The sequence below is a fragment of the Eulemur rufifrons genome, chromosome 29 (assembly GCF_041146395.1).
Source record: "Eulemur rufifrons isolate Redbay chromosome 29, OSU_ERuf_1, whole genome shotgun sequence".
In the NCBI taxonomy this organism is placed as follows: Eukaryota; Metazoa; Chordata; class Mammalia; order Primates; family Lemuridae; genus Eulemur; species Eulemur rufifrons.
In genome coordinates, this window is record NC_091011.1 from 62,857,370 (window position 1) to 62,879,575 (window position 22,206).

The 22,206-nt window shown below is 36.9% G+C and overlaps 1 protein-coding gene across 1 annotated transcript in view; it reads left to right on the top strand.

Moving 5' to 3' along the window:
• PRKAR2B (protein kinase cAMP-dependent type II regulatory subunit beta) overlaps window positions 1-22,206 on the top strand; it is an 86,348-nt gene that overhangs the window by 56,234 nt on the left and 7,908 nt on the right. Inside the window, exons 4-7 of the mRNA XM_069461849.1 lie at window positions 1,772-1,855; window positions 13,026-13,132; window positions 16,524-16,677; window positions 20,730-20,831. Coding sequence (XP_069317950.1) covers window positions 1,772-1,855; window positions 13,026-13,132; window positions 16,524-16,677; window positions 20,730-20,831 — 447 coding nt within the window. The remainder of the gene's footprint in view (window positions 1-1,771; window positions 1,856-13,025; window positions 13,133-16,523; window positions 16,678-20,729; window positions 20,832-22,206) is intronic.

The window sequence follows — 22,206 nt, forward strand, 5'->3', positions numbered from 1 at the left end:
GGCAGGATTGGGACCCAGAGACAATTTAGAAGTGTCAATTGATAGGAACAGAAGTAGCAGGAAAGGGAGAGAGAGAGGAGCAAAAAGCTGGGCTTCTGTGTGAAGGCTTCTTAGAGATTGGGTCAGGGAGAAAGACTTAAATTGGCAATAAGAGCGAAGGAGGCAAGGAGGCGCACGATGCTGATGTCTCCCCAGCCTCATCTCTCTGAGAATAGAGCTTCTCTGCAGGCAGGTGTTTACGGTTGCCTCAGTTTGAAGGTCTAGATGGATTTTGTGAAATGAGAAATGATTTTTTGTTTGTTTTGTTTTATTGTGTTAGCCTTCCTCATCTGAACAGGAAGAAGTGATTTTTTTTGGTTGGTGTGATTTAGCTAATATCTAAATTTTCAAGATTTCTTGTGTAACAGTGAGTTAGTAGGCACCAGGGTCTACTTTTTCTGGGTTCATGTGTCAGAGTCTAGTATGAGACGAATATTGATCAGATAGTAAACAAAGGTTTATATGCACCTTACCCTTATGGGGAAAACGCAATGACTTCTTTCTACTAGCTAATAGTCTTTTATGTAGTCTATAAGTAATATATATAAATAGTGCACATATACATAGTTGGCATATAAATAGTACACTGATACTGTAAATTTCCTCAATTCTTCTCAGGCTTATGATTTTCATTAATTTTCAGCCATCCGATATGGTTTGAAATGCTGGTTTAAATTTTCCATTGTGAGTTTTGCTGTGTTTGCGGCCATATCGTACATCCACTGCCACCACTTCCGCTTGCTGTGATAGGGTTGGCTGACTGAAGAGGTGGGGCCCGCCCATCTGCTCCCATGGACACTGCGAGTGAACATTGGGATGGGAACAGGTGGTGTATAGGTCTCCAGGAAACCAACCCCATGTTTGCTGCTTTTAGGACTATCCCTTGCCTCTCTAACTCATTTTATAGTGACAAACTACCGATGTTCACAAAAGAATGGACTTTTTGGTCAAAGACTTCCTCTAGTCAAAAGGGACTCTGGAGAGTTGGGAAGCCACACTTGGCACGGGCATTGTGTCAGTCGTCACCCTCTTGCAATAAAAGTTTAGTGGAACTACAGTATGCCGGTTTTCCTTGAGTTCACTCTAAAATGAGTACACAAGTGCTCCTAGGATTCATTGTCCCTTGAAGACACATTCTCTCGGAGCGGCAGTACGTGGTTGCTTGCTCCCTTCTGAAAATTACTTACTGTGGGGGCAGTTATGATGTGTGTAAAAATGTATTTAGTATCTAATGCAATATACATTTAAGAATTTACTTGCTTCTAGACAGTTTATCAAGTTTCAGAGGAAAGAGCTACATCTTAAAGAGTATTAAACCCGGTACACTGTTAATCTTAGTCTCCAGGTTTTCAGTGTAGCTGTTGTAACCTGTTGTTGTCCTTTTGTATGTGCCCCCACTGGCTGAGAGCTTTGGAGTCTTTCCAGCCAGTCACAGACCTGTACGTAATGAACTTGCTAACCTGGGGGAACACTCTTTTGGAAAACATTCAGGTGTATATGGATGAATGTGTACCACTCCCCTGAGACAAATTGCATTACTTTCCCTTACTTAGTGGGCTGATAGTTACCAGTCATCTCAAAGTGAATCTCAGCACTAACCTAAAGTGAACTTGAGCACCAACAGTTCTTTCTAACATCCCTACTGATTTTTGTTAGGAGATTTTTGTCTCTTTGAGTAAGATGGTACTGACTAATGTCTTTGTTTTTGTGTTTTAATCTGGTGTCCTTTTAGATTATACATCCAAAAACTGATGATCAAAGAAATAGATTGCAAGAGGCTTGCAAAGACATCCTGCTGTTTAAGAACCTGGATCCGGTAAGATAAATCTTAATAATAGAAATGATTTTTTTCAATGCTAATGTCAAGAACCGTGCAGGATTCTTGAATTTTACCCTCTTTACAAGCTAACATTACTCTGGGGCAATGGCAAAGGCCCCATTGTGGATGCCTGCACATGCGGTGTGTCGTGCTGCGGTAGAGGAATATTGAGTTTGGGGGATACGGTGCTGTTGGAGCAAGAAGTAACAAGCCCAGGGTGTTTGTCCTGGGGAAGACATTATCTCATCCCTCAGGGTTATTCACTACAAACAGTGCTGAGACATGGTCCAGGTGAAGAGAGGTTAGGACCTTACATTCTTCGACTCCCAGCAGGAATATGCAAGGGGATACGCAAGGGCCGTGGAGGATTGCCTCACTCCACAGCCAATAGTAGTAATTATTTGAATGTGTATAACCTCTATATTATACAAATTAAGAGTAACATGTTATTTGGCTTTGGCGGGGGTGGAGGAGGGGGTGTTCTTTCTAAAGATTTTGAAATCTCTAGTCTTTGGTTTTGTTATTTCTAGCATACCCACTCTCAGTATGAGTGAGCATGCTATTCAGATTTTGCCTTGCACTCTGACCTAAATGTTCTGCTTCCTTCATCTTAGTAATCTGAGATGGTTATTCATTGCTATATAGTCATTTAGGAAAGAATCCCTATTGCCATGTTCCAAATGTGAAAACTGAGTCAACTTTTGCAACTTACCTCATCTTTTTTGTTTGGTCAAACTCAGCATCTTCTAGTTTTCAGATTGATGACCTAGAGGAGGAAGTATTAAATCAAGACCCACTCTTTCTAAGATGAAGTCTCCTTAAAAAGGACATTTTTATAAAGATTAACGTACTGCATCATACCAACTCTGCTATACTGGGTCATATTTACACTGTGAAATATTTTAAAAAATCTCCTTTGATTGTAATATCATTTATGTTTATATCATGTCCTCCAGGAACACAAATTACATTTTCTGACTTTGTAGATCTTGTTTAAGGCTTACATATTACAAATTTGTATGTCTGCCTCTGAGGACAGATTACTGGCTCTGACTGGCCTGAACTTGACCATACTGAAGATCTATCAGTCACTTCATCCATCCATTTTCTTGAGGCAGGAACTGTGTCTTTTGCATCTTTACATCCTCTTGAGGTAGCAGATGCCATTCAAAGCTTTCTGTGTGCACTAGGTTCTCAAAAAGGAAGCATGGAACTAAAACAAGAATGCTTGGAGTTATCCTTTTATATTTAGGTGTGCAGATTTAATCAGAAATAATATTTTTGGATATATTTTTTATTTATAATAAAATGATGGTATTTAAATAATGTCTAACTCAAGTCTTCTTAAAAGTCGTACCAAATCCTTGAACATAGTTGCACCAAATCCTTGAACACTCTCATGTGTGAATTCAGCTATTCAGAGTGGCCCTGATATGTCTTAGTCTATCTAAGTTTATTCACTCAGTTCATTCAATCCACATTGACTGAGTACCATTCTAGAAGAGGCAAAGACACGGTTCAGTAATCTTAGTTGGTATTGAAGGCAGCCGGTGGATAAGATGTTCTCTAAAATAGGTACCAATTTAGTATTTAACTCTTTTGCTCCAAATGCGCACAGAAGACGGCAGTAAGATTCATCCTTAGTTTTACACTTAGAGGTATAGGCTTCAATCAAGGATTCTCTGTTTTTCGACTAGAATTTTATGTGGGAGAATTTTGGAGGTCACTAAAAACAGTGCTTTTCAAGCTTTAATACACTTAAATATCATCGGGGGATCTTATTAAAATGCAGATTTGGATTGAGTAGGTCTGGAATGCAGCTTGAAAGACTGCATTTCTCACAAGCTCCCAGGTAATATTGATGCTCTTAGCCTCCAATATACTTTAAATATCAAAGACTAGAGCTAAATGTGAAAATGCTCAAGTTTAGTATTTTGTTACTTTCTTACATTATTTTGTTTGCATACTTTCCTATTCAGTGGACCAGTATTTTAATGCTCAACAGTGACTAAGCAGGGATATTCTGGTGTCTATACATTAAGTGATAAACAGGCATGAATGAAATAGTTGCCAGTTATTTGTTGCTGTGATGCTGCCTATTCTCTTCTATCCTCTAAATTAAATTGATCTTCCTTGCCATTTCAACTTTAACTCCTTTGAAGCATTATGAAAATTTTGGTTGCATTTAAAATTATTTTTAAAAAACTTTTGCTAGGATAGTCTGGCAAGGAGCATCTTTGCTTAATTAATGTGATTATTTTGTAAACATAGGAAGGACTTTTTTAGACTTGTTTCACTGCTTTGCTGAAGGTCTTTCTATATATATTTTATTTTATTTATCTTTTTTTTTTTTTTTTGAGACAGGGTCTTGCTCTATTGCCTAGGCTAGAGTGCAGTGGTGTAATCATGGCTCACTGCATCCTCGAACTCCTGGGCTCAAGTGATCCTCCTACATCAGGCTCCTGAGTAGCTGGGACTACAGGCATGCGCCACTGTGCCCAGCTAATTTTTTTTTTTTTTTTTTTTTTGGTAGAGATGGGATCTCACTTTGTTGCCTGGGCTGGTCTTGAACTCCTAGGCTCAAGCAGTCCTCCCAGCTCGACCTCCCAAAGTGCTAGGATTATAGGTGTAGCCACCACACCTGGCCTTCAATATATATTTTAAAAGCTAGCTCATATAGGGAAGAAAGAAAAACCCAGTTCATGAATTATCTTTATTGAATGTTTTATAAGGAAGAAGCAAATGTGGTAACATAGTTGTTTCCAAAAGATCTTTTTTTTTTTTTTAATTTGAGCTTAGGCTATTTTGATTTCTTCCCCTACTATCTCAAATCCTTTTAGAGATGATATAGGATATAAATAAGTAAAAATTTATTTTTCTGAACAAATGACCACCTGGAATAAGAGACATTTAGCTCTAAACAGCACATTGAGTGTTTTAGGTTAAGCTCATATTTTAAGCAGTCTTCTAGTTTTTGATGATATACATTATTTACAATAACCCAAATGTATTTTGATTGAATTACTTATTCAGCTCATTTAATCTGTTTATCATACAGCTCCTTTCAGTTTAATTTCTTGGCTACTCACTGTGTTTCAAGGCTTGTATAAGGTGTTAGAGGCCACAAAGATATTTAGATTTGATTCTTGTCCTACTGAAACTTATAATTTGATGAAGGATATAAACACATTTTATAAGCATAAGCATTTTGGTAGAACATGATAAATGCTGTAATATGGTCAGGGCATTGTTGGATGAGTGTTTCTTAGCCCACCCTGAAGATTCAGCAAGTTGGAGATGACAGTGAACTGTGCCTCAGAAAGTGAGGAGGAAATTGCCAGTTGACAAAAAGTAGAGTGTTATCACAAGAGCCTGAAGTAGAAGGCATCCAGTGATGGGAGCTGACATATGCGTGCTGTGTCTCGACCATGCTGTAGCACTGAACACACCCTGTAGGCAGTCAGCACCCCTGAAGAGTTTTGAGCAGCCAATGTAACAATCACATTTGTCTAAAGTCATGTTGGTGGCACTGTACAGGGTAGAGTTGAAGAGGGAGGAATAATAGGGAAGTGGGCAAGAACAGAGGAGTGGAGCTCCATAAGGAAACTGTGTCACGATCCAGGGAAAAGAAATGGGCCTGAAGCAGGGAATGGGGAAAAGGGATGGACAGAAAGGAATAGTTTCACAAAATATTCGGGATTAATAGAACTTGGTACTTAGTGGTTGATTTAACTGGGGCCTGAAGGAAAATGTGTGGGGTGACTCCCAGTGTGTATCTGGAATGACTGTGAAAGTGGTACCTTTTCCTGAAATGGGAAAACTTGAAGGAGGAAGGGGAAACAATAATTCCTAATTAGGAAGAAGAATGATTTTGGCTTTGTACCTACTATCTCATTTGAATTTCCTGAAGTCATTGTTTAGCTTGAAAATCTTGCACTTCCTAGACCTCAGAACATTTTTCCTTGGAGTGCTGTGTATTCATATGTTGAACACAGCATTTGTAATTATTAATGTCTTTGAAGATATTCTTTTCATGAATATTTTAATGCTCAACTCAGTAGGCCATTTTCCTTCTGAAATATTTCTGATTTGAGGCTAACTGAAATAATTTTCTTATGCTATATGATAGGCTCTTTTATTAATGCAGAGTAAATTGTTATTTCTTAAGTGAATCAGAGCCCATTACTGAGCTCAGTCTCGAATTTGCATTCTGTAGGAGAATTAGATGTGGATTTCCTTCAGTAGTTGTCAGTCATCATGATAAGCCTCTGCATATTAAATATTTCCTAAGTTCTTTTCACTCTGTGCATAATTATGGGGAAATTACATTTTGATTGACTGGAACAGACACCTGTCACAAAGAAATTCTAAAAGAAATAATTTTTCTGTATTTTGTCAGGAATTATTTTTTCATATATCCATGTATGAATTCTTCAGCTTTTTAATATTTTAAAATGCAGTGAATTCCAACATAACCAAAAAATTTACTATAGCAATTTACTTCATCTTTTTCTCCATTTGACATTTAGAGTCAGAACTAATCAATAAAGCTGATATTCCCCTTCCATCTGCCCTAAAGAGTTGAAATATAAATAGCAAGCAAAATAAAGTAATACGAAACCATTTAATCAACCTTCAGAATTTTGATAGGTGACCATATGTTGCCTGGGTTGATGAACTCATTTGGGTAAAATGGTCCCCGTGAGGCCAATTAGCACCGCATCAGGAAAGCCCTGTTTTATTGCCACATTGGCTTCCTCCTCAGCCCTGGCTGCTGTTCCCCACATAGGTGCCAGAGCTCACGCAGGGACCACAGAGGGCATAAAAACCGCTTCCTCAAACCCATCCCCATCATTCTTCCAAAAGTTTTTCTTAGCCCACATGAAGATGCAAAATTGTGTTTAAGTAGAGTTTGTTTTTTAGTTAATTAAAAAATTTAAATCAATATACACATACAATGTACAAAAATTTAAAAAGAACAAGAGTAGTTAGTGAAAGGAAATCTCCTTTCCACCTCTGTCTCCCAGCAACCCAGTTTCTCAGGAGCCAAGTTCTTTTAGCACTATTGTGTATATTTTCCCAGGGTTATGCAACGCATATACAAGTATATTCTTTTTAAAAACTTGATGGCAGCAAAATCGACACAGTGTTTTGCCCTGTTCTTTTTTTTTGCTGTAACAACATATTAGTATTTATATAGATTCTATATTCTTTTTTAACACTATTTTTATCAGTATTGATTTATTTATAAAAGTTAAATTGGTAGCTTTTATGTATTATAAAGCTAAATCAGAAAAACACATTAATGTTTTGCTGTTGTCCACTGTGTTAAAATTATATACATAACAAAAGAGACTCTAAGTAGCCAAAATAATATAATAAAGAAGAACAAAGTTCTAAGACTCAAACTTCTCAATTTTAAAACTTACTGCAAAGCTACAGTAATCAAAACAACGTGGTACTGGCATAAGGATGGATACATAGAACAATGGACTGGAATAGAGAGTCCAGAAACAAAATCAAAACACTTATAGGCAATTGATTTTTCAACAAGCGTGCCAAGGGCGTTCATTGCAAAAAGAATAGTCTGTTCAACAAATGGTGCTGAATGAACTGGATATCTGCACACAGAAGAACAAAGTTGGATTCTTGCTTCATACCATATACAAAAATTAACTCAAAAGACATCAAAAACCTAAAATAAAAGAGCTTAAACTATAAAACTCTTAGAAGAAAACATAGGGGTAAGTCTTCATGGCTTTAGATTTAGCAATGGATTCTTAGACACCAAAAGCAGGCAAGGAAAAAAAATGCAAATTGGACTTTATAAAAATTAATGTTTTTATACATCAAAGGACGTTATCAAAAAGGTAAAAAAAATCTACAGAATTGGAGGAAAATACTTGCAAATCATATATTTGATAAGGATCTAATATCCAAAATATATAAATAACACAACTCAACAGCCCATTTTTAAAATGGACAGAGTACTTAAATAGATCTCCAAATAAGTTATACAAATGACCAGCAAGCAAATGAAAAGATTCTCAACATGGTTAGTCATTAGGGAAATGCAAATCAAAACCACAGTGAGATACCACTTTATCCCCACTAGGATAGCCATAATTTAAAAAAAGGAAAATAACAAATGTTTGCAAAGATGTAGAGAAATTATTATAGAATGCTTATTCATTGCTAGTGGGAAAGTAAAATAGTTCAGATGCTGTGGAAAATAGGTTGGTGGTTCCTCAGAAAGTTAAACATAGAGTTACTACATGACCTAGCAATTCCACTGATACGTTTACACCCAAAAGAATTGAGAACAGGTGTTCAAATAAATACTTGTATACAAATCTTCATAGCAGCACTATTCACAACAGCCAAAAGTGTCCACTGACAAATGAGGAAAGAGATTGTGGTATATACATATAGTGGAATATTATTCAGCCTGAAAAAAGGAATGAAATATGAAACATACAAAAACCAAACATATTCTTACCATATGCTCCAGGAATCACTTGCCTTGGTACGTACCCAAAGCAGTTGAAAACTTAGTCTGCACAAAAATCGACACATAGATGTTTATGGTAGCTTTATTAAAAATTGCCAAAACTTGGAAGCAACCAACATGTTTATTAGGTGAATAGATAAATAAACTGTGGTACATCTAGGCAATGGAATATTATTCAGTGCTAGAACAAAATGAACTATCTTTTGATGAAAAGACATGGAAGAACCCTAAATCTATATTACTAAGTGAAAGAAGCTTATCTGGAACGGCAACTATTTAACATTCTGGAAAAGGCAAAACTCTTTGCAAGACTTCCCTTTTGTCACTACTAGACAGCTCTCATTCTTAGTCAGGTCTTTCCATCGTGCTAAATCTCCATGAAACTTCCACCCAGCAGTCCCAGTTCTGGCCCTCTAGCACCACTGACTTCATTGGTGTGACAAAGATAGCTGATGTGTTCCCATGTAAGGTCTTTACTCTCACCTGAATGCCCCGGTTCTTAAACTGTTCCCCCTGTGGCAGGTTTTCAGATTTCCTGATTATCCTTCTCTGAGTGTTCTTTGGCTGTCAGCAACTCCTTGAAAGATAGATATCTGAAAATCTCTACATGCTTTTTTTTTTTTCTTTTTTACAGCTGCAGAGCTTTTTGGTGTATGGATATACCATAACTTATTTATCCAGTGCCCCGTTGATAAACATTTGTTTATAATCTTTTGCTATTATGATAATACAATGAAAAATGCTGGTGAACATATCATTTCACAAATATCTCTAGAATAACTAACTAGAAAAGAAATAGTGAGGTAGAAGGGTGTATATATTTGAAATTTTATTAAATTTTGACAGATTGCTTTTTGTAGAATTTGTTCCATTTTACCTTCTCTTTAGAAGTCTGTATGAGAATGTGTCTTTCCCACACGGTCTGTAACACAGTGTGTTATTCTAACATTTGTATCTTTTTGAATCTGACAAGTGAAAAGTGGTATCTCATTTCAGTTTTAATTTGCATTTCTCTTCATTTTGAGAGAAGCTGAGCATCTTTTTATTTTTTTAAGACCCCCCCCACCCCCTTTGCCCATTTCTGGAAGCTTTGCGGATCTTATTCTTCATCTTTGGTGTTCTAAAAATACATTGTGTTATGTTAGTGGGGGGTTTTTGGTCATCACTTGTGCCAGGCACTTTTGGTCCTTTGGTTCTGAAAAATTCATATTTATGTCCTCCTTTTTGTTTTCTCTGTTATTTTACTGTCTCTGGAACTCCTATCTTTTTATTGACTTTTTTGAGGTTTTTTGTTTTAGTTTATCATCTTACTTTTTTATTTACTTCAAAAAAGTTTTGTAATGGAGGATATGTGTTGTTGTAAATTTGTCAAACCCACGTAATTTACAACACCAAGAGTAAACCCTAATATAAACTACGGACTTTGGGTGATAATGATGTCAACGTAGGTTCATCAGTTGTAAGGAATGGGAGGTGGCGATAGTGGGGCAGGCTGTGCATGTGTGGGGACAGGGGATATATGGGATGTCTTTCTGTTCAATTTTTCTATGAACCTAAAACGGCTTTTAAAAAGTCTATTTTAAAGGAAAAAAATTGGCAATCCTGTTTTTTAATTTCCAAGTTACCCATTTTTCTCTAATGCTCTTTTTCTAAACATTGTATGTATATATTTTTTGTCTCCTAGATATAATATCATCTTGAATGTCTCTAGGTATACAAGTAGAACTTTCTAAAAGCTCTCTACTGTTCCTGAAATATCTATCTCATGTGGTGTTTAGCTGTTTATCTTAGTCTTGTAGGTGACCAGAGGAGCAATAAAAAGCTGATTGAGAGCTCTGAGTAAGTAGGCCAGGACTGTCAACCAATGCACTGTGTAGGTTGAGCTGACAGGGAACCAGCTGCTACATTGGGGAACCCCTAAATCCCAGCAAGTGAAGGCCTTTGTCCTAGGGCACCAGTGTTCACAGTATTTGTTCTAGTTCTCTCTAATTTGTCCAGTTTCTTTCTGATCTTTTGCCTGGGAAGAGGTGGGGTCAACACTTGTCTGCCCGGCCTTCTGTGTTCAGGGTAGAGGGATTTTGAAGGAAGGTGTAGACTGATCTCTGTTAAGGACTTTAAATCAAGCCATTTGTTTTCAATCTGTGTGTCTCAGGCTCACCGTGAGAGAACCAGGTATTTCCCAGTCTGGAGCTTCCTGGTGCCCTGCAGGGCATGTCGGCCCCTCCACGCTCGTCTGTGCCACTCTGCTCTGCTCCCTCTGCCACATTTAACTTACCTTTGCCCCAGAACTGTCTCATCCATCAGCTGCCCCTTCCTGTGCTGTATACTGTTGTGGATTCCTATCTTCCTATTCCCTATAAAATTCTAATGGAGTCTCAAAAGGAAGAGAATCACATGTGATCTGTTATCTTTTAATCCAGAATATCTTGTTTCTTCAACCTGTTTCCCCCTTGCATCTCTTTTTCCCCCTTGAATCTATCTCAGCTGCTGAATTTACTTATAATAATAATAATGATTGATTTTGGCCTGAGCAGTTAGTGTTATACCCTTTTTGTACTCATAGGGAGTGTCTTGACCAAGGGCTCAGAGCTAATAAGTGGCAGAGCAAATAATGCTCTAAAATTTTCTGTTACTATTGTACTGCACTTTTTCTCCATATCTATTTGTTCTGTTTATTCAAAGGTCATTGAATTGTTCCTGTATCTGTTCTGAGGAAAGATTTCTTTCACCTCCTAGTTTATTCTCATTTGCTGAAGTTTATCCTTGAGCCTTTTCAACCACACATAAGCAGATTCAAATTTTATGTAGATTAAGTAGTTGAATAATAGTTTTTATGTTTCTGACAAATCTGCACTAGTAAGGTGAATGGTTGCTTCTTTTTTTTTTGTTTCAAAATATTAAGGGATTACGAGTGTTTTTGTTATGAGGCTATCTTGTATAATGCTTAAGTTAGGGCTTTTGGTGTGCCCATCACCAGGTACCCAACAGGTAAGTTTTTACCTCATACCCACCCTCCCCGCTTGGTTTCTTATGTCCTTTGTGTTAATTTATGCCCATGTGTACCCATCTATTAGCTCCCTCTTATTAGTGAGAACATACGGTGTTCGGTTTTCCATTCCTGAGATAACTTCACTTAGAATAATGGTCTCCAGTTCCCTCCATGTTGCTGTAAATAACATCATTTCATTCCTTTTTGTGACTGAGTAGTACTCAATGGTATATATACACACCACATTTTCTTTATCCACTTGTGAATTGATGGGCCCTTAGGTTGATTCCACATCTTTGCAGTTGTGAATTGTGCTGCAATAAACATTCAAGCGCAGGTGTCTTTTTGATAAAAATCACTTCATTTTCTTTGGGTAGATACCCAGCAGTGGGATTGCTGGATTAAATGGTAGGTTTATAATTATTTCTTTGAGGAATCTCCCAATTGTTTTCCATAGATGTTATACTAATTTGCAGTCCCACCAGGCATTCCTTTCTCTCTGCATCCATGCTAGCGTCTGTTGTTTTTTTAACTTTTTAGTAATGGCCATTCTGATGGTATCTCATTGTAGTTTTAATTCGCATTTCCCTGATGATTAGTGATGGTGCTGGGAAAATTGGATAGCCACATGCGGAATAATGAAACAGAATCCCTATCTCTCGCCATATACAAAAAGTAATTGATGATGGATTAAAGTCTTAAGTGTAAGGCATGAAACCATAGAAATTCTAGAAGAAAATGTAGGAAAAACTCTTCTAGACATACAGCCTAGGCAAAGAATTTATGACTAAGACCCCAAAGACAAATATAGCAACAACAAAAATAAATAAATGGGATTTAATGAAATTAAAAGGCTTCTGCACAGCTAAGGAAATAATCAACAGAGTGAATAGACGACCTACAGAATGGGAGGAAATGTTTGCGAACGATACATCTGACAAAGGACTGATAATCCAGAATCTACAAAGAACTCAAACAAATCCGCAAGAAAAAAACCAAAAACCCATCAGAAAGCGTGCAAATAACATGAAGAGAAGTTTTTCAAAAGAAGATAGACAAATGATCAACAAACATATGAAACTATGGTTGATTTTTGAAGAGAATCTTAATGACAAAGAATAGTGACAGAATATTTGCCATAGTCATTTTTGGTTTTACTTTTCTATTTTGTTCTGTTTTGGTTTTGGAGCTAAACCAAAAAGCAGGATTGGAGTCAGGATTCAAATTCACTAAGTATTTAGGTGATTTGTACATAAATCCTAGTGATGACTAATAATAGGGAAGTTTTAAAAACAGGTATCTTGAAAAGAATTTTGAAACAGTGTTTTTTACTAACTTGGTCATTTCACAAGGTATATGGTGGGTAATTTTTCTTTTTAAAGTGGTGATAGTTGTAAATATTCTGAGACTAATTATAATTACTTTCATTCAGATACTGAATATGAGTAAATATGTAATCATCTTGCTTGTACATGGTAAGATAGACTGTACTATGTATTTTCCTTTCTTTTTTTTTAATACTATGTGTTTTTCTGACAAGACTTAATGGCAGTGATATTTCCATTTCCTTGATCTTGTTCACAGAAATATAAAGGGTAATTATGGTTACTTAAGAAAACATGTTCTAGATAAACATAAAGATTATATCTTATCTTTTTAAAAAATAGGAGCAGATGTCTCAAGTATTAGATGCCATGTTTGAAAAATTGGTCAAAGATGGGGAACATGTAATTGATCAAGGTGATGATGGTGACAACTTTTATGTAATTGACAGGTAAGTTTTGCCCAGCCTTATGTTGAAATTTAAAAAACCTTTTGTATAAAATCTCAGTGGTTATTATGGCAACTGACAAGTTAATATATGATAGTTGCTATTGTCTCTTTACTCTTATTACTGCATAATAGGCATTGTAAACCTGTTGTGAATACATACAGTGAAACCATAGTAGATTGTGAATAGAGGCATAGTTTACGGAGCAACTGATGACTTTTGGTTAGTATAATTTATAAATCTCAGTCATTTAATGTGAGCATCCTCATTTGCTAAATTGTATTTGAGAGATAGTATGTAATAGTATTAGCATGTAATAGATGCCTATTACAGTGAGAATAGAAGTATAATGCAGCATCTAAGATGTTAATTCACAGTACAACTCAATCTGTGTTTTTTTAAAAGGTTCTTTTTTATTAACTGTAAAGCAAAACATGCTCATGGTTTAAAAATTTCAAATAGGCCAGGCTCAGTGGCTCACCACCTGTAATCCCAGCACTTTGGGAGGCTGAGGCTGGAGGATCGCTTAAGGCCTGGTGTTCAAACCAGCCTGGGTAACAAGAGAGAGCCTGTCTTAAAAAAAATTTATAAATTAGCCTGGTGTGGTAGCATGCACCTGTAGTCCCAGCTACTTCCAAAGGTTGAGGTGGGAGGTTTGCTTGAGCCCAGCCTGGGTGACAGAGTGAGACCCTTGTCTCTAAATCAAAAATAGAAATAAAAAAAAAATTTCAAATATTTTAGGGAGGCATAATGTGAAAAGTAAGTCATCTTGTTGCTTCAGCATCATTCAGTCAGTATAGTGAGTAGCTTGTCTGTCCTTCCAGAAGTTGTTTATGCACCATTATGTTTGTCTTCAAAAAACTACATAGAGAAATTATTTTATTTAAACGAGAAGGCATGCGTTTATATTGAAAATCTATTTTCAGAAAATTTAAGTTGTGCTTTACCTCGTCAAAGAACAATGTGCCTTATATGGTAAATAGACAAGTCCTGAACTGTAATAGGGGTTGCAGTCTGAACTGAGTCTTTATTTCTTCACTTTTATAAAATGATGATGGAGTGTTCACAAGGCGACTGGCATCCCTAACCCCTTGAGTTTTGTGTGCAGCGCAGGTCACCTCCCAGCCTGATTTGTTGGATTAGATTTGCTATCTGGGTAGAGCTGTGTTCAACTCAGAGGCCTTGCTGAAAATTACCTCTTCTGTTTCCTTAAACCTCATTTCTTGATCTTGGCTCTGTGGGTGGTACCTTTCACGTATCAGTTATGCATGCTCTTAAGTCAAGGGTTTTCACTGGTACCTCCATTCCCCCATTCCTAGTGCTCGGTGACCTATTACTGAGGTACTAGCCAGGATTTTAAAATAGAAAAAAACCCAGCTATCCCATATATAAATCAAATTCATGATTTTGGTATCATTAACAGTTTTCATCAATGACATACATCAGAAGTTCAACTGTTTGTGTTTAATTGTAGGGGTATATGAGAAGCCCCAATATAATACAGTATTAATAATCTTTTAGTGGGTATTTTTGACTATAAGAACTACCTTCCATTTGTATGTAGTACATTCCATTTTCAGTTATAATCCTCATCACCCACTTGACAGGTGAAAACACTGAGGCCCATAGATGTGATGGGACACGGTTAAGATCACCCAAATGATCAACATAGAGCCAGCCCCAGAGCCAGGTCACCTGGCCCTGTTCATGCCCTTTCCATGGCTCTGCACCACCTGAGGCCTCACATCATCAGGGAAGAAACCTGTATGAAAAGCAGTACACGGCACTTTAACAGACTTTAGACTGCTGTGATTTCAGTGGGACTGGTAGCTCCTATTAATTCCCATCAGCACATTTTCTTGTGTTATATTTTACCCTATTCAAAGTAGTAAGTGTAGAAAACATTTTCAGTGGATAAGTATAAATAGTATAAATAGAAGAGTTTACTCTATACAGCATCCCTAATCTAAATATCCAAAGTGCTCCAAAACCCAAAACTTTTTGAGCACCAGTGTGACACCACAAGTGGAAAATTCCACACTTGACCTTGTGATGGATGGCAGTCAAAACACAGGCACACAACGCAGTTTATTCAGCATCCCCCAGGGGGTTACTGTACGGCGTACAGTAATCTTCTAATCAAAACACAGCCTCATAGCTAGAGACTGAAAGCCTGCCATTGTTTGTTGTTGCTGTTTAAAGCTGATACAGGTATTCTGATGATACTGCTGTGCCTAGTTACTCTGAACCCCTCAATTTTTTTTTGAGACAGTCTTGCTCAGTTGCCCTGGGTAGAGTGTGGTGGCGTCATCATAGCTCACGGTAACCGTAAACTCTTGGGTTCAAGTGATCCTGCTGCCTCAGTCTCCCTAGTAGCTGGGACTACAGGCACGTGCCACCATGCCCAGCTAATTTTTCTATTTTTAGCAGAGATGGGGTCTTGCTATTGCTCAGGCTGGGCAATCCTCCTGCCTTTGCCTCCCAGAGTGTTAGGATTACAGGCGTGAGCCACCGCACCCGGCCACACATTATATTATTTTTTTCAGCTGTATTAATGGCATGCCATTTTTTTTTTTTACTGTTAAGTAGTTATATGTGAATAAGCATAAGAAAATGATTGCTTATTGGTATATATAATAATTTCAGCATATATAATAAATTCAGAGTCAGAAATGATGAGATGCCAAACAACCATATCGTCCACATGGGTGTCTGAGATAATGACACGTTTGCTTTCTGATGGTTCAATGTGTGCAAACTTTGTTTCATGCACAAAATTATTAGAAATGTTATATAAAATTATCTTCAGACTATGTGTATAAAGTATATGTGAAACATAAATGAATTTTATGTTATAAAATGAATTTTATGTTAATATTTGGGTTCCATCCTCAAGATAGTTCATCATATATATGCAAATATTCCTCAACCTTCCAAAATCCACAATTTGAAACATTTCTGATCCCAAGCATTTTGGATATAAGCAATACTCAACTTGTACTTGAAAAATAATTATCCATTGGAACAAATTCTAGAAGATATCCTTGAAATAGTCATTTTATTCATGAATTACATTAAAAACTATAGTCAGTGGTTTGATATATAATTTTTCAGATGATTTTCTATATATATACTCTTTGGTTGTATTCTTAGTTATATTTTTATCATTTATTTTGTTATCTTAAGTTTTTATTGTTTAGTCCCATTTTCCTATGAGGCACGTGGTTTGGAACAGATTGGCACACATTGATGCCCTTTTATTACTTGTCATCAGAGGGACTAGATAGGCTAGAAATCAGGTTTTATTGCGCAGGGCTCTTTTCTGAAATAATGGTTCATTTTAATGAGATTTTACTTGAATTATTTCTACCTCTAATTTACATATGCCCAACAGAGGAACATTTGATATTTATGTAAAATGTGATGGTGTTGGAAGATGTGTTGGTAACTACGATAATCGTGGGAGTTTCGGCGAACTGGCCTTAATGTACAATACACCCAGAGCAGCTACAATCACTGCTACCTCTCCTGGTGCTCTGTGGGGTTTGGTGAGTGAAATATTTATTTGACCTGAATGTTGTCGTTTATAACAATTGTTATGACAGTAGCCGGGTAGATACAGCATTTTAATTCTAAGAGGGATCATCAGTCACTGGGGAATTTATTATGCTGAACTGTAGGGCAGGAAGAGCGTGCTAAGTCAAATCTCTGTGTCCTTTCCCTCACTCCTGCAGTCAAGTCATGGGCTCGGGACCTGCTGGCCCTGGGAAGGACACTCAGGTTTAAAATGTTCCTGTCTTACCCACTTTTAAAAGTAACCACCCACACAAACAAAGCCTTCAGGGCTTTTTCTCAGATAGCTTTCTGAGGTAAGTATTATAATCTGATAAATTGGTGGTTCCGAAGTGTGGTCCACTGAACAGTAGCATCCATATCACCTGGCAACTCATTAGAAACCCCAACTCTGGGCCCCACCTACCGATTCTGACCTACTGAATCACAAATGCTGGAGATGGGGCCCAGCAATCTGTGTTTGAGCAAGCCTTCCAGGTGATTCTGATGCATGCTAGAGTTTGAGAAGCCAATATAAACTGATTCCCTTGGTGGTATAAGTTGATTGGTAACAACTTTGCACTTAAAAGCAGCTGTGTAGAGAAAAAATGCTTGGTGCCAGTACTTCTCATGGAGCTGCACATCAGAATTACCTGGGGTATTAACAAAATCCTCTTGGCTAGGCCCCCCTGCAGACAGATTGAATCAGAATCTCCAGCTGTGCGACCTGCGCGTTATTACTTTTAAATACATTTCTCAGTGGTGGTGTTTCTACAAGACGTAGCTGATTTGAAGATATATTTGGGCAAGGGGACAGGGGTCGGGGGAGATTCTTTTCACATATGATAGGATGCAGTTATTCAGCACTACTAATGGTGACTCTGGGAGATGCAGAGTTTGATTCAGTGGGTCTGGGTGTGAGGCTTATGATTCTGCATTTCTCCCAAGCTCCCAGGAGATGCCAGTGCTGCTTGGTGTGAGACCACTCTTTAAGCAGCACCCATGTAGGGAAATGTTTACAATAGATGTATTTTCTTTTTAAATTGTTGAAAACAACCATTCCTATAGTTTTGATGTGCATTTATTAGGTTATTTCTCTCAAATCCTTTTGTGGAAGGAAAAGAGGTTGAAATAAATATTAAGTCGGTTAACAGTCTTATTTCCAAGGACTACTGTATATAGCATTACATAAGTCACATGTTATTTAGTCACAATTCAGCATTTGACTCTGAAGTGGATTCAGATGATAAAAATATCTCTTGATCAGAGAAACAAGACATTTTACATTTTTTATTAGGACCAGGCATAACTGTATACTTATTAAAAATGCGCTGAGTCACTTTTTTAAGTATTAGAATAAAAATTGGCATTGTTTCAGGTGGAAGGAAACTCATCTGAAGTGTTTTGAGGATTATCAAAGATTTGAATACCCAAAGCTAGCAAAGAAAAAAACTCCAAACCAATGCAGACCTTGGTCCACAGGAAGTGTTTGCCTGTCATCAAAGTGGTGGGATGAATCTAGAGTCTACCATAACCTATTTTATTAAGGAAGGTATAATTTTAAAATTTACTCACCCCAATGGGGTTGCCAGCCAGGGTCAGATTGTCACACAGCAGAGAAGCTTCCTTCTTGCACATCCTCAGAATAAGATTAAATATTTTGCAGGTTGTCCTCTTTGAATACATATAGTTTTCAGCCCTGGTAGAAACCATAATTAAGTATTAATATAATTAGGCCCAGAATTTCCCAGTGTGTGTGTAACATTTAAGCTCCTAAGAAGGATTAATCATTTTCAGAGATTTTTATTATAGTAGTCTATCCATGTTATTAAACATTATAAAAGTGGGCAGTTTGTGATAATCACTTTGGGGTACATGTGTAAGTGCAATAGCTTTTTTAAAAAATTAGCATAATTAACATAATTACTTAATATTTCAAACCTGGTTTTTAAGTCTACCTAACCCCTTCTCAGGGAAGACAAGTAGAAAAGTAATTGTTATTTTGAGGTCAACAGACTGGGACTCGGCCATATAAGTTCAGTAAAGATAAGCAAATCCCAAGGGAAAAGTCCTTTATAGACTAGACTAACTCTGTGAATGATACTTGGTCACTGATAGCCTTAGGGGATTAACTGGATCTACATGGCCATTCTGATAATGCAGAGAGGTGATTATTGAAATGACTTCAGGATGAAAGCATTTAAAATTCTGGACTTTATATGTCACAGTGGGTGTGAAGAGTTGGAGCACTAATAGAAAATTCTTTCTGAGAGATATAATTCGTTATGATTCATTTCTAAATTGCTAAATGATTTTGGGTCTTCTCTGTTTTGCAGTAAACTCTGTTCATAAACTATCTTATCAGGTATATAATCAGGTTATGGGAAGCTTTTATGAAATATAGATTGTTAGAGCCCTGTACATGAAGACTTTCAGTCATTCATGTCTGGGATCTCAGCAATCTTTTTAAATAATTCTGATGCAAAGCCAGAAATGATGGAAATTGGAATTGACTTCAGTATTTGTGTGAATTATCTTGTAAAATTTTCTCTTTTTAATAAATTAATAAGAATACAAGTCCAAATTACAGCCAATATCAAAATTATAACAAAGTAAATTGGGGAACAGGATGTTTAATTTTCTAGTGTCTTAGTCCTTTTGGGCTTCTATAACAAACTACCATAGAATGGGTGACTTAAACAACAAACATATATTTCTCACAGTTCTGGAGGCTGAGAAGTCCAAGACAAGGCACCGACAAAAGGTTCGGTGTCTGGTGAGGGACTGCTTCCTGTTTCACAGATGGCGTCTTCTATCTGTGCTCTCACATGGTGGAAGGGGGCAGGGAGCCCCTGGGATCCCTTTTATAAGGGCACTGATGCCATTCATGAGGCTCTACCCTCATGACCTAATCAGCTCCCAAACGCCTCACCACCTAATACCATCGTGTTGGGGGGTTAGGGCTTCAACATAGGAATTAGGTGGGGGACACAAACTTTCATTCCATTGCACCTAGAGGCTTACATCTACACTGGCATTTTTCTCCATTGTACTTGTTCATTTAAATTTAGCCTTAATATGTTGGCATAGTAATTTATTAAATAATGTGTCCCAATTTTTATTTTATTAAAATGGTGTAATTATTTACCAATGAATGTCAAACTAACATAATTATGGGGACTTTAAGAATTAAAATAATGTTTTATGAGAAGTTTTTCAAAATGAAATATTTAGGAAAATTGTTTTTTGAACTTGTTATCCTTAAAAATTTTCCCAGTTCCTTAATTGAGTTCTGTAATTTTGAGGTTATATAATATAAACATAAATAGGAGCTTATTAGACTATGAACATGATAATCACTGGAATTAGACCTTATTCGAGAAGAAAGTAGTTTCTCTGTGCCTTCACATATTTAAAAAGAAAATTCTGACATATGATGGATATGAAAAAGCATCTAAAGTATATAATTTTTCAAGATCTCTCACATTATAATTGCTTTGTGATTTAAAACATTTTTCTAACATTTGTGGCTCATTTGTTTGTGTGTGACTGAAATATTTAACAAAACAATACTATGAGGAATGTACTCTGAGATTTCGTTTTACTGTGTTTTTTATAAAAATGGTTACGTCCTGCCTAATTGATTTTCACCCCACTAGGGCTGCCATCCAGAGTAAAGGAACACAGCGCTAGGATGCATTTTTTTAAATGGTCCGACAGTGCCTCCTTGTGGGTATAGCCCAACATGTTAGTCAGACTTCCGTTACAAATATTAATAAAAGTAAAACTGATTTTCCTTTTAAAAAAAGAAAATATTTTATATGGTTCTATATTATATTTTGTGCTTGAAGACAGAATATGAAGTGAGTTGCATTAAAAATATAATGGTATTAATCTTTTATTTCAAAATCTTCAATTATTTTTGTTTCAATTAATTTTGTTTGTTTCTTATAGGGAATAAAATAAAACTATTTGTTCAGACCTTTTTCCCCCTTTCCTCCTAAAATCTACCTCTTAACTGTCTTTGTATTTGATATTCTGCCTTTAGGACAGGGTAACCTTCAGGAGAATAATTGTAAAAAATAATGCCAAAAAGAGAAAAATGTATGAAAGCTTTATTGAGTCACTGCCATTCCTTAAATCTTTGGAGGTAAGTATGCTTTTATTTTCTTTTGCTTTAAAAGCTTCTGTTTTGCTGGAATATGTGGTTGTATAGAAAAGTTTCTTTGAATAAAAAAATCTATATTTTCATTTGAAAAGATCAAATGGTAGTGTTCGATTTTATAGCTCAGTGTTTCAGTACCTTTGACTGCATTTGTTTTGTTATTTAAAAGTAATATACTCCTACTCAGCATCTATGGAAAATTTATATGTGGTCTTTATCTAATAGAAGATTTAAAATAATAATATAAATGTAAACAAGAGCCACTAGTTGTACCTTTACAGGAAATGACCTCGCTGACCTGTCCCTCTCAGTCATTTTTGCTGTTTATTCCTCTTCCCATTTCCTCTTCAAATTGGCATTCTACACCTCCATCTTTTTTCATGCTACACATATTTACTTGGTGAAAATGCCAAATCCCATGGCTTTAAATATAGATGCTCCTCGACTTATGATGGGGCCGTGTCTCAATAAACCCACTGTAAGTTGAAAATAATCCTAAGTTGAAATACATTTAATACACCTAACCTACTGAACATCATAGCTTAGCCTAGCCTACCTGAAACATGCTCAGAACACTTACTTTAGCCTATAGCTGGGCAAAATCGTCTGGCAACCCAGAACACTGTAGAGTATCTGTTGTTTACTCTCGTGAGTGCACGGCTGGCTGGGCACCATGGCTCACTGCCGCTGCCTGGCATTGCTGAAGAGTATCGTACGGCTTGTCACTAGCTGGAAAAGATCAAAATTTGAAGTATGGTTTCTACTGAATGTATATTGCTTTTGCAACATTGTAAGGGCAAAAAAGCATAAGTCAAACCATTGTGTAAGTCGGGGACTGTACTGTCTAAATGCTGATGCCTCTTAAAATTGACATCTCTGGGCAAGGCCCCACCCTTGAATGCAGGACTCATTTATCCAACTGCAAATTTAAGATCCTTTCTTGGATGTCTAATAGAAATCTCAAACCTAACACATCCCAAATCTCCTCCCTTTCTCTCTTCCCCATTTTAGTAGATGACAACACCATCTTTCCTGCGTCTTGGGCCAGAAACCTTGGAGTTAGCACTGACTCACTTGTTTTTCCCACCCACCTCCAATCTGTTAGTAATCCTACCTGCCCTATCTTTGGGATATATTTAACCTCTGGTCATTTCCCACCTATTTCACCACCATCACCTTCTGTCTGAGCTGCCTTTACCTCTTGCCTGGTTTATTGCAGCCAGCAGAATAATACTTTTAAAACCCAGATTGTGGCACTCCTCTGTGTAGGAGCCTCCTCACACAGCTTCTGAGGCCTGCACAGTCTGTCCCATGCCTGCCCAGTTACCCCTGGCCCCACTTCCTCTTGCTCCATGCGCAT